The sequence below is a fragment of the Pleurodeles waltl genome, chromosome 9, assembly GCF_031143425.1.
Source record: "Pleurodeles waltl isolate 20211129_DDA chromosome 9, aPleWal1.hap1.20221129, whole genome shotgun sequence".
Lineage (NCBI taxonomy): Eukaryota > Metazoa > Chordata > Amphibia > Caudata > Salamandridae > Pleurodeles > Pleurodeles waltl.
The window spans coordinates 139,126,825-139,142,300 of record NC_090448.1 but is presented as its reverse complement, the minus strand read 5'-3'; the positions used below and the strand labels follow the sequence as shown (position 1 = coordinate 139,142,300).

Genomic DNA, 15,476 nt, shown 5'->3' with positions numbered 1-15,476 from the left:
GCGGGGTCTCACAACCGGTGAATACACTCACTACCAACAAGACGCTTGTGTGTGTGTTGTGGCCCCATAATGAAGGGCCACACTCCTTGAACACAGGTAATACTTTGAAGTCTCCACACCAGGTACATCGGCTCTGAAAGTGCAATGCTTAGTTCCACGCATGCACCGGTGTTACCAGGTGACGTCCAGCAGACGATGTAGACACTTAATAGGGCTCTCATCTCCAGATGACAAAGGCAGACGGTGTAGATCCCTCGCAGGATGTGTTTGATGACCCCAAGACCTACACAAGAAAACAGAGGGCAAGCCCACAAGCCCTTGGAGAGAACAAGTTAGAGTGCCACACAGCAGCAACAAGTTTGCCCAGGCCAGCCACGATGCACAAAGGGTATACAATCCCTTCCTAGGGCAGTAATTACTCCTTGTGCACAGCAGATTCATCTGACAGTGTGCACCACGCTCCTGCAATTGTACCTCTGCTTTGCTACAGTGTGGGACCAGTAGCTATACTATAGTCTTCCTTTAAAGTTGGAGGAGGTTCAGAGGGTTCCCCTTTGAACACAGATGTCTCCCTTAATTTTCAGTCCTGGCTGCCATGGGGCTGTAAAATGGAGATCTTAATTTTTAGTGGTGCCATTATCTGGCTCAGAGAGACAAAACCTCTTCGTCCAATCTATCCAGCCAGGCCCACAAAGGTCTTCGTTCCAGTTGTGTTTTATAACTATGGTTCGGGAATGCACAGATGTGCTCCTCCATTTCCCAGTGTGGACTCGAGTTGACTTAAAAGGCACACAAAGCGTTTTAGGGCAGAGAAATGTTCACTTTCTAGAAGTGTCATTTCTCCATGGTTATTGATAAAACCACCTTTACTATAGAAAAGGGTTTGTCAGGACAAATCCACTGATAGTAAACAACATAAGGCTGCTCTGCTGCAATCCACTGTTGCAGCTATGAGTAATTGTAACACTTCCTCCATGTTAACCTATGGGCAGAGCAGCTCTCCTATGCAGTGAAACACACATGGGTATTCTTCACTCTCTGGGCATACGTGCCCTTGTGCACATACAAGCCTGCATTGGCAGGCTGGACATATTTAAAAGCACCAAAGGTGCAAATGCGCACAGAGGCATGCCAAGTCAGGCGAGTTACATGTTTAAAGCGCCCATGGGCTAGTGCGCACACACAGACCAGCGCTACTTCCTAGCATATGTGGGAAGGACCACGGACACCTTCACACTGTACTTACAGTGGGAAAGTGCCCAGGGCCCTAAGGCCACTAAAGAGGAATCCGAAAAACCTACTAGAAAAAGCAAAAACATCTGGGGAAACACCACCTCGGCGTGTCAGATCTAACACCTCTTTGTGAATCTTGGAAGCATTACTATTGAGACAGGTCATTGCCACAGCTGAGCCATATATTTGCCAAAATATACATCTTGTGGTTCAGCATACTTAAGAATGCCAACAAATGAATATATTTAACAAACCAGACTTGTGTGAGAAAGCAGACAACATGAATACTGAAAAAATAAGTCAGTACTGTGAAGAGACTGGGGGAACAATGTCATTGGCTGACAGCATGAACATTGCCTGTATTGGAAATTAAAAAGCTAAACTATGGCTTATTCCTCTACCAATGAAGAATGGACTAGTTCAGTAATGGCTGGCTCACCAAGCACATGATAGAATGGGGATGTGGCCACTCTAGGATTAGAGCTTCTCTAATGCAAATGTATTGGAAAGGTGAAGATAAGTATGCAGAAGAATATGTGTTGCTATTTATCTATTTGCCCAACTCTTGAAATTAAAAAAAAACCCAAAAAAAAAAACCTTATTTACCTTCTGGTTTGGGCTTTGTGAATTCACTCGACATTTTGTTGAAGATTCTTCTGTCCCAAAATAATACTTCGCTTTATAATCTGCAGTCAACTTCTTGTCTGTGTACAAACAAACAGAGGTTTTATGCCTGGCAAATGTCATTGACAAGTAACACTATCATTAAGTATGCACATGTTTCAATTATTTTTCCACCAATTTAAAACAGTATTATGTATGATATAGTCCATTTAAAAAAAAAACATGATTTTCTCTTTCTCTAGAAGTATCGACTTAAAAATAATTTTGATACAAATTTAATATCCATCAATGATTTCAGGACCAAACATGCTTTTCTCGCATAAAGAGTTACATGTTTAATGAGAATAATGAGAATAATATAATTTCAGCAGTGCCAATTTATGTTATACATGGAGAAAAGAAGCCAAGAACGTGCACAGGAGCTTTTGGGAAATATACATCTCGAAAAGGGCCTGAGTAGTTTGAAGACTTGCCTTCACATCCTTCAATAAACTTGGTTGTATCGTTATGCAATGATGACACAAGATGGATGACAGGATGCGTTTCCAGGAAGCTCCTCATCATCGCTGGCCTGATCCTTAGAAATCCTGCCGCCTGCAGTCTCGGAGTCTCGGAGATACACCATCAGCTAGAGTGTCTGTCCTTTGAGCACCCTTGCACCCTTAGACGTCATTCAAAGCCCAGCCCCTTTGCCCCTGCAGCGGGGTTTGCCGATGTGGCCAGTGGGACGCAGGCTAATGAAAACACCCGACTGGACCCATGGTGCGTGCAGCGGCCCAGGGAGCGAGGATGGAGGCCTTTATCGAACAATGGTTCTGGGACACTCTAAGGCCGAGCAGTATGTCCCCTTTCTTTGTAATCGAGAGGGCGCATCAGGACCTTGTGTGCCTTCGTAGCCGGGGGCATGACTGCATGCCATCATACCGTGTATCCTGAACTATAAAGAGAGGGACTGTGTCCTGCATGCAGCTCGGGAGGCAGATAATGCCCATTTGAAAACTACAAGATCTCTGTTTACCCAGACTACACTAACAAAGTAAATGGGACTCAAAATGCTTCTTGGATGTCAAAAGTAACCTGAGATCCATAAGCCTCAGGTACATGTTTCAATATCCTGCTAGATTGTGGGTGCTGTTGGAGGGCAGGTCTCATTTCTTCAACAAGCTGAACGATGCCTGGAGATGGCTAAAGATGTAGGATAAGGTCCCATGTGACAAATTGTGGCCTCTGGCAAACCGGACCCTTTAATGACAGATGGTCACGCAGCCCAAACTGGAGATCGCACAAGGACCATACGTCCGGTATGACTCTGGTCCTTGACAGCAAACGTACTTCAAGAATTATCATGAAGGGAGATGTTACTATGGCACTGGCTCCCATTGAGAATATATTAGGATTGGAGGGGTACCTGCCCATCCCATTGGCTGCTGTGGTGCTGGGTGGCTCTGCTGCCTGATTGGGGATCTTGTATTGCTTTTTGTTTGATTCATTGCCTTTCTTTTGTTTCCAGTCTGGGCGGGGTGGAGGCCTCCTTTGGGGTGTATGGGACTGTACTGGACAGCTACTTTTGTTATATGCTAGTTTCATATGTGATGCGTCCATTGGCGTGGTGTTGTACCATGTTCAAGGCTTTCCCTCGGTAGTGGTAGGCCATGGTTGTGGGTGAAGGGTTTAGGCTGTGGTTCCCAACAGCATGAAAACACATGAATGAACAATATAGTTCATGGTTGTTTTGCTGTTTATCCGGAATGGTGAATCTGGGCTTGTTGGTTTGATTTTGCACTCCGTTTGTTGTGAAAGGTGCATTTACAAATGCAGTGCCAATGGGGTGCAGAGTTGGTAGGTGTCTTTGAATGGTCTATGCAAGATGGCTGACACTGGGGGAGGAGGCAGAGCCAACCACTAGACAGGGAATTAAGTGTGATGGCTGATTGTACAAATATCACATGAAATGTCTGGGGATTGAAAGGTTACTCCAAGAGGTAAAGGGCTTACTAGTTTCTTATGCGTAATAAGGTGCAGATATCCTACCTTCCAGAAACCCATCTTATGGGGAGCAAGCCACAGAAGCTTGGGAGGAAATGGAGGAGGCAACCCTTTTCGGCAACATACTCCTCATATGTCAGGGGGGTGGCCATCTGGATTGCTCCTGGGGATCCATTTCACCACATGTACAGTGAGATGGATGTTGAGGGGTAATACCTCCTGCTTCAGGATACACTGGATGGCAAGGCAATCACAATTCTAAACACTTATGCTCCTAATGTGGAAAACAGGAGTTTCTAAGAGGGGATGCAGGACTTACTGGAGGGCAGTATGGGATCTCCCATGGTCTGAACAGGAAACTTCAACTGTGTCCTGGTTGGGGAACGGGATTACCACCCCCGAGACAGGGGACTATGCCACTGATGACCGGTTCGCTCACCTCGGTCTGCGGAATCTGGGATGAATGGGTGGCGAATGCTCCACCCGGGGAGCCAGGAATACACCTGCCACTCTCTGATGAACAACAGTTATATCCGCCTGGACCATCTGTTGGTGGCTGGGGTGGACCATGTGAGATTGAGTGTTGCTACTCACCTGAGGCGGTTCCTTTCTGACTGCGTGTCTGTGCTGTTCCAGTTGCAGTGAGGTGGCGATCCCCCCTTGGCCCGGACTGGCGCATGCCTTCTGATCTACTGACAGATGCGGCCTAACTAAAATGGGGAGGGGGTCATTCCGCGACTGGTGCACAAGGACCAATGCAGGAACATGCCGGCCCATAGTATGACGTTCAGGGGCATATTTATACTCCGTTTGCGCCGGAATTGCATCGTTTTTTTTGACGCAATTTAGACGCAAAACGAACTCCATATTTATACTTTGGCGTTAGACGCGTCTAGCGCCAAAGTCCATGGAGTTTGCGTCATTTTTTAGCGTGGACACCTACTTTGAGTTAATGAGATGCAAGGTAGGCGTTCACGTCTAAAAAATCGACTCCGAGGCATGTGCGTTGGATTTATACTCCCGGGCAAAATTCACGCCCGGAAGTGGGCGGGTCAAAAAAAATGACGTACGGCCGCTTTAGCGCCGTTTTTTAGCGCCTGCAAAAGGCAGGCGTTAAGGGACCTGTGGGCTCTGAAGGAGCCCAGAGGTGCCCTCCCATGCCCCCAGGGACACCCCCTGTCACCCTTGCCCACCCCAGGAGGACACCCAAGGCTGGAGGGACCAATCCCAGGGACATTAAGGTAAGTTCAGGTAAGTGTTTTTTGTTTTTTTTTGTGGCATAGGGGACCTGATTTGTGCCCCCCTACATGCCACTATGCCCAATGACCATGCCCAGGGGACAAAAGTCCCCTGGGCATGGCCATTGGGCAAGGGGGCATGACTCCTGTCTTTGCTAAGACAGAAGTCATTTCTATGGGGGTTGGGAGTGAAAAAAAATGGCGCAAATCGGGTTGAGGCGAAAAAATTGCCTCAACCTGACTTGCCCCATTTCTTGACGCACAAGCTCCATTTTCCCCTACGCCGGCGCTGCCTGGTGTACGTCGTTTTTTTTAACGCACACCAGACGGCGCCGGCGGCTAACGCCGGCTAACGTCATTCAATAAATACGGCGCCCGCATGGCGCTTCAGAATGGCGTTAGCCGGCGCTAATTTTTTTGACGCAAAACTGCGTTAGCGCAGTTTTGCGTCAAAAAGTATAAATATGGGCCTCAGTCTCCATCAGCTCACACATGTAGTACACGCTGGATGACAACAGGGAACTGGCCCTTGTACCCATAGACCTGGAGAAGGCCTTTGATACCGTGGAATGAGACTTTCTGATGACAGGGGATGTAGGGGATGGGCCTCGGCAGTCTTTTGTGACTGGGTGAAGCTCAGTGCTTAATTTGCAAATAAAAACGTGCCAGTGCCCAAAGCCCTCCTCTTAAACATGCGGCTGCTGCAAATAAATGTGCAAGCACAGAATACTGAGGCGGCCTAATCCTGAAGCCATCTTGGGACTCCTCAATCCATTTAAAGCCATTCCCTGCCCCTTAAGCTCAGTCTTGCAGCTTTCTGCTTTCTCCCATTGTGACGCTTTTCGTTTTTCTCTTCCTCAATATGTGTTTTTTGCTCAGCAGTAGATGCTTGAGGCAGAAAAATAAGCACTGGCCCTCAAAAATAAGTGCTGGTAGAGCACCGGGAACAACAAGCACAAATGAAGCACTGGTGAAGCTGCTGTACACTGACCTAGTTTTGAGTAGCAACGTTGGGGGGGGGGTATTCCTGAAGGATTGGTTGGTGATGAGGGGCACCAGCCAGGGCTGCCATCTTTGGCTGCCCTTATTCGTGATTGCCATTGAATCTTTGGCAATATTGCTACGCAAACAACTGGATCCCTGGGGCATTTGGGTGGGTGGTTCCAACCATGTCATCTTGCTATATGCGGATGATGCGCTATTAAACGCTCACTTGCCCAGAAGGGCAGTGCTAATCCTGATGAGACTACTGGCTGACTTTGGCGAGGTCTCCAGTCTAAAGGTTAATATCCAGAAGACACTAGAATTTCCCCTTGAGAGGCTAGAGGGGACACCTTCTAAACAATTTTGGGACCTGGTGATCCACTGGAAAACAGAGGGTTTCAGATACTTAGGCATAATGGCTACATGCACAGATGCCACTCACTGGTGTCTAAACAAGGACTGAGTCATTGAGGATCTTGCAGAGTTGATTGGGTTCTGACATAAATTGCCCCTGTCAGAGATCGGTAGGGCAGCAGTAGCCAAAATGGTTCTTCTTCCATGTCTTTACTTGGTGCAGAATTCACTGTTCCCGCTTGGCCCACAAATCTTCAACAAATTGAATAGTCTATTGATGTCATTGGTCTGGGCCAGAAGACACTCCAGGGTGGCCCTGCCAGTCCTTAAAAGGGGCATGGAGGATGGAGGATGGAGGGCTGGCACTCCCAGTCATGCAACCATACAATTTTGTGGCTCACCTGCAGTATGCCACACAATGGTTACGAGACCCTCACAACTGTGAAAAGAGACTGTTTTTTTGGGACATGCTTGGGGACGACACATTGGCACAATTACTAATGGGAGGGAGTCGATCAAAGCATCCTGTCCCATACCTGGCATGGCACACCCCTGTAATATGGGAAACAGTGGTCAAGAGCGTACTGCACAAGGCTCCCTTCGACAGGGAACTAAGGTTCTGGGATCTCACAAGGTATCAGGCGATTGATGCTGATATGTCCATGGATCAGTGGATGGTGTGTGGCTGTCAGGTGGTGGGAGACCTACATCCAGGTGAGGAATTTCTCACCTTCCTATATGCCCATTAGGCTTTTGACACAGGATCGGTCACTTCCTGCCCTATGCTAAGCTGGAAAGAATGGCAAGGGAGGCGTGGAGTGAATTCCAGCCAGCACCACAGCCCTCACAGGTATTGTGCGGATTACTTTGATGGGGGGAGGGATGACATCTTATTGCCCTCTTGTATAAAACCCTTAAGGAGGGTCATGATACAACCTCCCTATAAGGCTTGGTGAATCTGGGTCATGGAGCTGGGAGAACCCATCATGACTGCGGATTGGGTGCATGCCTGAAAACTGGTGAGGACAGTGTCTTGTAACAGTAGATTTAAATTACCACACTTTAACTACTCTGCACCGCACGTATGTGACCCCTTCTCAATTCAATAAGATGGATAGCACTATGGCAGCAAGATGTGCACATGTTTCTACACCTTGCCTAGCCCTACAATGCAGTTCAGGGGTTCTGGAGGGAGCTGGTGCCTAAGACTGAGGCAGTTACCAGCACTGTGAACCCACTTGCCCCTGGAGCCTGCCTTACTGGGTATGGTGGCAGGGCCTAGGGGGCAGAAGATCCCTTACAAACGCTCCCAGCTTGCACTCCTTCTGGCTAAAGGGTGGGTGGCCATTGGGTGGATGGGGGCCAAACCACTACAGACCTCCTCCTGGCTTAGGGATCTGCTTGCGTGGGGGGTGGTGGAAGAGCAATGCCTGCACCTTTCTTATATTGACAACAGAGCTGCAGATGATGTGATGACTTGGGGGGCGGTTCCTTGATGATTTTAATGGTGAAGAGTAATCGGACTTGGATTCTGGATCAGAAGATGAGGTGCGATGTCTGCTTGATGCGTATTGTTATAAACACGTGGTGTGACACCCAAGTGTGGTAATTATCAATCTCCTTACATGGGACTAGCTTGTAGATGTGGACAGTGTTCTATTGTATTCCCTATTATGTACCCTCCTACTATGTTAATCTGTCATGTTTGAAGACACTCATCGTCAGTAACTATTGAAATGTTCTGTTTTTTTAAATATTTTTATCACTTTCTTATGTCAGATGATCATGAAAACAAGAAAAAATACACAGAAATAAGAAATAATCAGAGAAAATAACAAATATCAGATAATAACTTACAGGCATGGGGATGCCATACCTAAAATCAAAGCATATAACATTTTCAATTACATCCAATAACATGTAACATCAAATGGAATGAGAAAAGTAAAGAGAGGCTGGGGCATCTAAAGAAATATAAAGTTGTTTATCAGTCCTATGTGATATTATGAATCAAACCATAGCCGACTCATTTTCTTACACACATGTTGATTGGTGGATCCCCGTTAAAACGTGCTCAAGTTTGTTCTAAACTTTTAATAGAACAGACACCCCTTGCATTAACCAGAGCAAACTCTAACTCATATATTTATCAAATAGCAACCCAGTACTCCACTACCCTATGAAGCCATGGAGAAACCCACACTCTAGCGATACAAAGTCTGTCCGAAACAATTATTATTGACAGCATCCGCCTCAGACCAACATAAAATACAATTTTGTAGCCAAGCATGATCTCCTCAATAGAAATTTGTACATCAATCCAAGACAAAGAGCTAGACGTTGGGTAACTCCTGCCCAAAATTCTTGCAAACTGGGACAAGAAGCAAACATATGTAATATATCTGCTGCGCAGCACCCACACTTGGGACACTTGGTCTTCTGACCTGCAAGGTTCCCACCCCACTTAGTGATTCTGCTTGATGTATAATACAGCATGCAGATTGCCTTGAGTTGTTGCAGCTTTAAATTGATAGAAGTACTAAACCATCAATAGTCTCTGAAGCCCCAAGGATTTCTGAGACAGAGATATCCTCAGACAATACATTGCTCCATTTAGCCTCAAGCAACGAGCTATCATCGACCCTGTTTTGCCAGACCCCCTGATAAATTGTGCTGATTATCGATTTCCTAGGTGCTATATAGAGAGAGACAAATAGTTCAGAGCTGCCCAATTCAGGTGTAAGACTCCATTCATACATAAAAAATACCCACACTGTAGTTATTTGTATAAAAAAAAGTGGTGGGGAAGATCAAAAACGCCCTGAAGCCTGGCAAAAGTATGAAGTATGAATTCCAATAAGATCGTTAAATTGACCTACTGTCTCCAATCTGGCCAGGAACGCCGGATTATCTAACAGAGGTGTGCCCACACGAATCAGCGGAAAAGAACATTTGGTAGAAATTTCACGCTGTATGCTGATTGTATCCTTAATAAGCTTAAACCTAACAACGCTTGAACCGTTGAGATCCTCGTATCTATGTAACAATAGCCTGAGGTCTGGCCCCAGTGCCAGCTGAAAAACAAAAACTGAGGGGTCTGTGTCACCTTATGTTAACAGATTGTCCAGGTGACTTGCTAATGTAGCCCTAAAGTAGAGTTTGAAATCAGGAAGCAGCAACCCACCCCACCCATAAGGAAAATTTAAAAATCTTATGGCATGTCTGACCCGCCTGTATCCCCACATTAGGCTGCCAATAGCACCTTTCATTCACTTAAAAAAAACTATTAGGAAAGGCGATAGTGAACACCCCTGCCAGGTGCCTCAGTAGATCTGAAAATGCTTCGAAGGTATCCCGGCATAAACTAACTGCGCACTAGGGTTCCTATATAACGGCCTTACCCACTTGCAGAAATTGTCCCCCATGCCAACAGCAGTCATAATTGCCCAGAGTGCATCCCATAAAACACAGTCAAATGCCTTCTCGGTGCCTAATAATATCATCCCTAGTTTTTGACCCAATCATTCTGCCACATCAAATGCAGCAGAAGCAGTATTAGCATAGCTCATGGTGTCCCTGCCAGGGATAAGGCTGTGCTGTTGTTGCAAGACTACGACATAAGCGGAGTGAGTCGGACAGCAAGAATCTTTGCATCAGCATTTATAAGAGATATGGCATGATATGAGCCAGTTCATCTGGTGACTTGCCCCTCTTCGAAAAAACTATACTTTTGGTCATACTCCACATCCTGGGCACTTTCCCACCTGCATCTTTATGCCGACTGACACCCAGAAAAGCTGAGATAATAATATCTTTAAATGTTTTATAAAACTCAAGTGTAATGGTGCCTTCTCCTGCCTCATTGCCTGATGGTAAATCTGAGAGAGCCACCTCGATATCGCTGACTGTAATATCTTTCTGAAGTGTGCTAGCTTGAGGCTCCCCCAGAGGAGACAGTCTACTTTCCTGGAGATATTATATAAATCCTGGAGAGCTGAATGCTTGGGCTGGCTGTAAAGCTCTTGACAGAACAGCAAAAATTGTTTTGCAATTGCCTTAGGGTGGGTGTAGACCACGCCATTGCTACCCTGGACTTCATGTCTGTAATAAGATGAGCCAGTACACGTCCCACCCCTTCCCCATAGTCATATTGAAGGGCCTGATTCTTAGCATAGCTGACTGCTGTCTTTTCCCTGAGGGTTCATCCTAGGAAGGGCCGTTTTTCCGTCAACGTAAGGTATAAATATTGCTCCTCTACTCCCCTAGTTACTATTGCATTAGCATGCATAGTCTCCAACTGGGTAATTAGCTGACACAGGAGCCTGGTGCTACCTTGGCTATCCTTATTTTTCGTAAGTATAAATTGCAACATCTTTCCTATGATGAATGCCTTAATTGCATCCCAAACCACTAAGGGTGAAGCCAAACCCACATTTGTTTGTAGGAATTCTGACAATTAGCTAGAAATAAGCGTCGGTATTTGATAGTAGATCACGAGGGAACGAAAAATGGTGCCGTACTGGTACATGCCTGAGAATTAAAAAATAACTAAATTAGATTTTGGTCTAAAGTAATCCTAGGACAGACTTCCACCTAAGCCTCGTGATACAAGTTTGAACTAGCAAAAACCACATCTCTCCTAGAATAATGTCTGTAAGAAGAAGAGTATTTTGTATAGCCAGGTTTTGTTGAATATAGTGCCTTCCAGACATATTTTAGCGCATATAATCAGGCTACTTCAAGTATAGATGCCCTCGTTTTCACATGCATGGAGAGGGGGAGTGGTTTGTAGAACCAATACCATAATCTATAAGGCAATTAAAATCACCCAGTACGAGCAGCTCGCCAGACTAGTCTAATAACTCCAGGCATAGCATATCCAAAATCTCAGGATCATCTGAGTTGATCCCATAGACTGTACAGAACAGATATTTAATGCCAGAGATTAACAGCTGTGTACTCACCCACCTCCTCCTGGAATCTGCAAAAGTTTTCAGTATGTTAAAATTGAATTTTGTGTCCGCCAACATAGCTACTCCACGTATAAAGACTGCTTGGAATATATAAATGACAATATTGTACCCAATATGTTTTAACAATGAATAATCCGTATAAGCGAGATGAGTTTCCGTTAAGGACAGTAGCTGGGGTTTAAATATTCTAAACTCTTCCCGAACCAGCTGACGTGACTTGCCAGACAACTTAAGACAAGAGACATTCCAACACATTCATTTCAACTCAGCCATTAAAAACACCTCCCACAACAACTTCAGGTGAGTCTTCACTCCCTGGAAAATTATATTACAGTATCTGACAAGGTAGATCAGCCCACAAAAACATTCACACACCAACAATTGACCCCATAAATAAAAAAAAAATTTCCTTTTTTTTTTCTCAAACACCGAAAGACACAATTACACATTTAAAGTGCATTCCTATGATGCAGTTCCTTGAGGTTTATGTAACAGAGATAGCCTCTTGCTCAGTATAACACATCTGTGTATAACTGTTTTTAGTGATCGTTAGTCTGGCAGGCTCCTGTAAAAAGACTTGTGCCCCAAATGCTTTTAGCGGGTCAATATGTTGGTGAAGTTTCAAGTGGCAGTCCCTCGATCAAAAATCTGAGTGAACTGAAATCAACATAGCATCAACTGATACAGGTGTGGCAGGAGAGCCTTTAGCAAAATGGCTTGCCTCAGTAGAAAATTACCAATGTATACCATATTAGGATGAGGATGTGCTGATTTGGCATTACCAGCGGTAGCCATGCTGCTCCAAGATAAAGGAAGATGATGCCTACGCTGGACTTGAGAGTCCATGTCCCAAACAACTGCACAATAAACTGCCAGGGATCATCACCTTCTTTCACTTTGGATATTACAAACACATGAAGATTTTTCACTCAGAGAATGTTTCTCCTTTGGTGATTCTCCAAATCTTCTATTTTTGCCTGAAGAGCAGCCAGTTGTTGATCATGATTTCCAAAAGATTTAACAGTAGCCGTTCCCACTTCTTCAGCACCGGCCACTCGTTGCTGCAACCGTGCCATGTCAGTAGTGAGAGCTAGGACTTTGCTTGTTACCTCTGACAGTGATTCCTGGATTAAGGCAGTGCCCGCTCTGACCTATGCATAATGCTGCTGCGCTGCTGCTCTCTGAACCTGCACCAGATTGAGTATTGCCATAGCGAGGGCTCCAGCGCCCCGTTCTTAAGAATATCTGTACTTTATTGGCTACTGGGTAAGAACAGCCAGGGTGAGTGCCATCCAGTGACTCAAGAATATTTTGGGGGGGCAAAATCACTTGGGGAGTAGAAAGAGTGCCAGGACACTTCTCAGTACTGCTCTGATTGCTCACCCTTGATACCAATTGATGCACAGTTCCGACAGTCGACAGACGTGACAACGTTTTTACATTTCGATTTGAGATGACCCAATCTTGGAACAGGCTTCCCTTTGCCCCGCCTTTTACATCATGGTTAGCTGCTTTTAACTTATTTTCTGGAGTTACCAATTTACCCAGTGAGTTGTATTTAGATATGACTTTGGACTTCTACTACTATTACCCTGATGGAGCTGCTTAACCCCCCAGTACGTGCTGAGTATCAGAAGTACATCCGAGAGAGCCCTCTCCGACTTCTGCAGAGGACTCTACGTAGGTCTTCAAAGGTATCTTGCAGGGACACAGTGGGCACAGTAGATGCAGGAGGGCCTGTACTGTCTAAAACAGCCTGGGCCAGCGAAGGTGCATCAAGGTTTATTGCATGCCAGGGAGAGAGCAAGGTAGAATCAGTTGAAAGAAAAGAATCACACTCCCATGGCACAATTTCCTGCAGTACCCCAATCTCACCGCCCACCCCTAAATCCTACATATTTCCCTCAATCAAACTTACTAGAAGTTCAGGTTTGTCTGTGGCTGCCGGAGAGGGATGTTCTTGTGTCTGGGTTGCTCCAACCTGACTGCTTTATTGCAGACCTGAAATTGTGGGAGCAATGTTACTTCTGTGTTGAAGTGGTGAGCCAGACCCTGCTGTACATGCCATTTGTGCCTCCGCTATTAGGTATTCTGCAAGCATTGACTTTTCCACAGGTTCAAGTAACTCGTTGTCACAAGCTTCGAGAATACTTGCTGCTGTGCCTGACTGAAGAAGTTTAAGAATTGGGTGCCCAGCTTGCGGGCAATACCCCTTGTCTGGGCTCAAAGAGGGACCCACTTTATCACCTTCTGCCGCCGTAGGGTCAAAGTTTCCCTAACATGTTTTGGCTGCATTGCGGACCGCTCGCCACCCCACCACCCGAGGTAAGTTTAGTCATTGTGGTGTGATAGGGGTAGATCTCACCGCTAAATAATGATTGAAAAGACAAGGGTGAAAGCACGCTAACCGCTGCATCCAGGTCCATCCTAGGAGCATAGGCAGCCCCCACCAGTACAGCAGCCACATTAACAATGTGCCGCACCTGGGCTCTGAGCAGACTGCTTCCCAGTAACGTCGTTCAGGTGGAGATCAGACATGCAGCTAGGCTGTGAACAGGAACAAGAGCAGTGCCATCGCGGCTATGATGGTCGATGAGGTAAGTGGAAAGGAGAGAGCTCACAGCTGCGGGATCAGCCCGCCATCCTCTTCCCTCACCAACTATTGCACTTGAGACCTTTGCACTGCTTGTTATATTGTTCTTACAATGAAAATTATTAAAACAGAGTTTAAAAAAATAACATGCAGTGATTTAAACATAGAGGCGCTGCACCCGCTTCAAGCCCTGTTTAAATCACTGTAATGCAGTGGAAGCCCCTCGATTCCCTTAAATAAGTAGGGCCATGGAACTAAATTTACTACTTAAGAGCATGTGTGTAGACTATACCAAGAAGACATAGAGGCCCTCATTCTGACCCTGGCGGTCAAAGACCGCCAGGGCGGAGGACCGCGGGAGCACCGCCGACAGGCCGGCGGTGCTCCAATGGGGATTCCGACCACGGCGGTAAAGCCGCGGTCGGACCGGCACCACTGGCGGGCTCCCGCCAGTGTACCGCCGCCCCATTGAATCCTCCACGGCGGCGCAGCTTGCTGCACCGCCGCGGGGATTCCGACCCCCCCTACCGCCATCCAGATCCCGGCGGTCCGACCGCCGGGATCCGGATGGCGGTAGGGGGGGTCGCGGGGCCCCTGGGGGCCCCTGCAGTGCCCATGCCACTGGCATGGGCATTGCAGGGGCCCCCGTAAGAGGGCCCCTACATGTATTTCACTGTCTGCTGTGCAGACAGTGAAATACGCGACGGGTGCAACTGCACCCGTCGCGCAGCTTCCACTCCGCCGGCTCGATTCCGAGCCGGCTTCATCGTGGAAGCCTCTTTCCCGCTGGGCTGGCGGGCGGTCTGAAGGCGACCGCCCGCCAGCCCAGCGGGAAAGTCAGAATTACCGCCGCGGTCTTTCGACCGCGGAACGGTAACCTGACGGCGGGACTTTGGCGGGCGGCCTCCGCCGCCCGCCAAGGTCAGAATGAGGGCCAGAGTTCATTAAGGAACTCAATGAAAGAGGAGTTAGGCTTGTAAGTGATTGGAGTCTAGGGAAGGTAATAGATGAACAAATTAGGCAATAAGAAGAATTTAGAAAGTCCAAGATTCATTTTAAATTGAAGTTAGAAAAAGATCAGAGTGGTGTGTTCTGTATAATAAGAAGGAAACCTCTAGAAGATGGTAAGGGTATTAATGTAGGACAAAGAGAGTGTAAAAAGTGTTATGACGTTAGTGGAAATCATCTGTTAGGAGGAGAGAAAGTTTTTTAAGGGGATTTTATTGCGTTTGTAGGAAGGATGCTTATTTTAAGCTACCGAATATTTGGATTGGTTCCGGTTATGTTGCTTTATTGTTTTCTAGAATCTATCATGTGAGAGAACTGGAAGATTTACTGAACTGGGAAAGAGTGAAAAGCTAGTGTTCCTGCTGCACTGATTGACCCACTCACCTAAGTAGCCCTTTAGACATGTCTCAGGTCTACCATCGCAGCCAGTGGACACAGTTTTTAAACTGCCATTTCCATTTCCACCTGGCAAAATAAACCTCA

General features: G+C 46.4%; 1 protein-coding gene across 6 annotated transcripts in view; it reads right to left on the bottom strand.

Annotated features, from left to right (window-relative positions):
• The window catches only part of LOC138259028 (transmembrane protein 40-like), a 181,386-nt gene that overhangs the window by 106,166 nt on the left and 59,744 nt on the right, over positions 1 to 15,476 (bottom strand). For all 6 annotated transcript variants that reach the window (XM_069206431.1, XM_069206429.1, XM_069206433.1 and 3 more), the window contains exon 3: positions 1,840 to 1,937. In XM_069206431.1, the coding sequence (XP_069062532.1) occupies positions 1,840 to 1,873 (34 nt within the window). In that variant the 5' untranslated portion in view covers positions 1,874 to 1,937. The remainder of the gene's footprint in view (positions 1 to 1,839; positions 1,938 to 15,476) is intronic.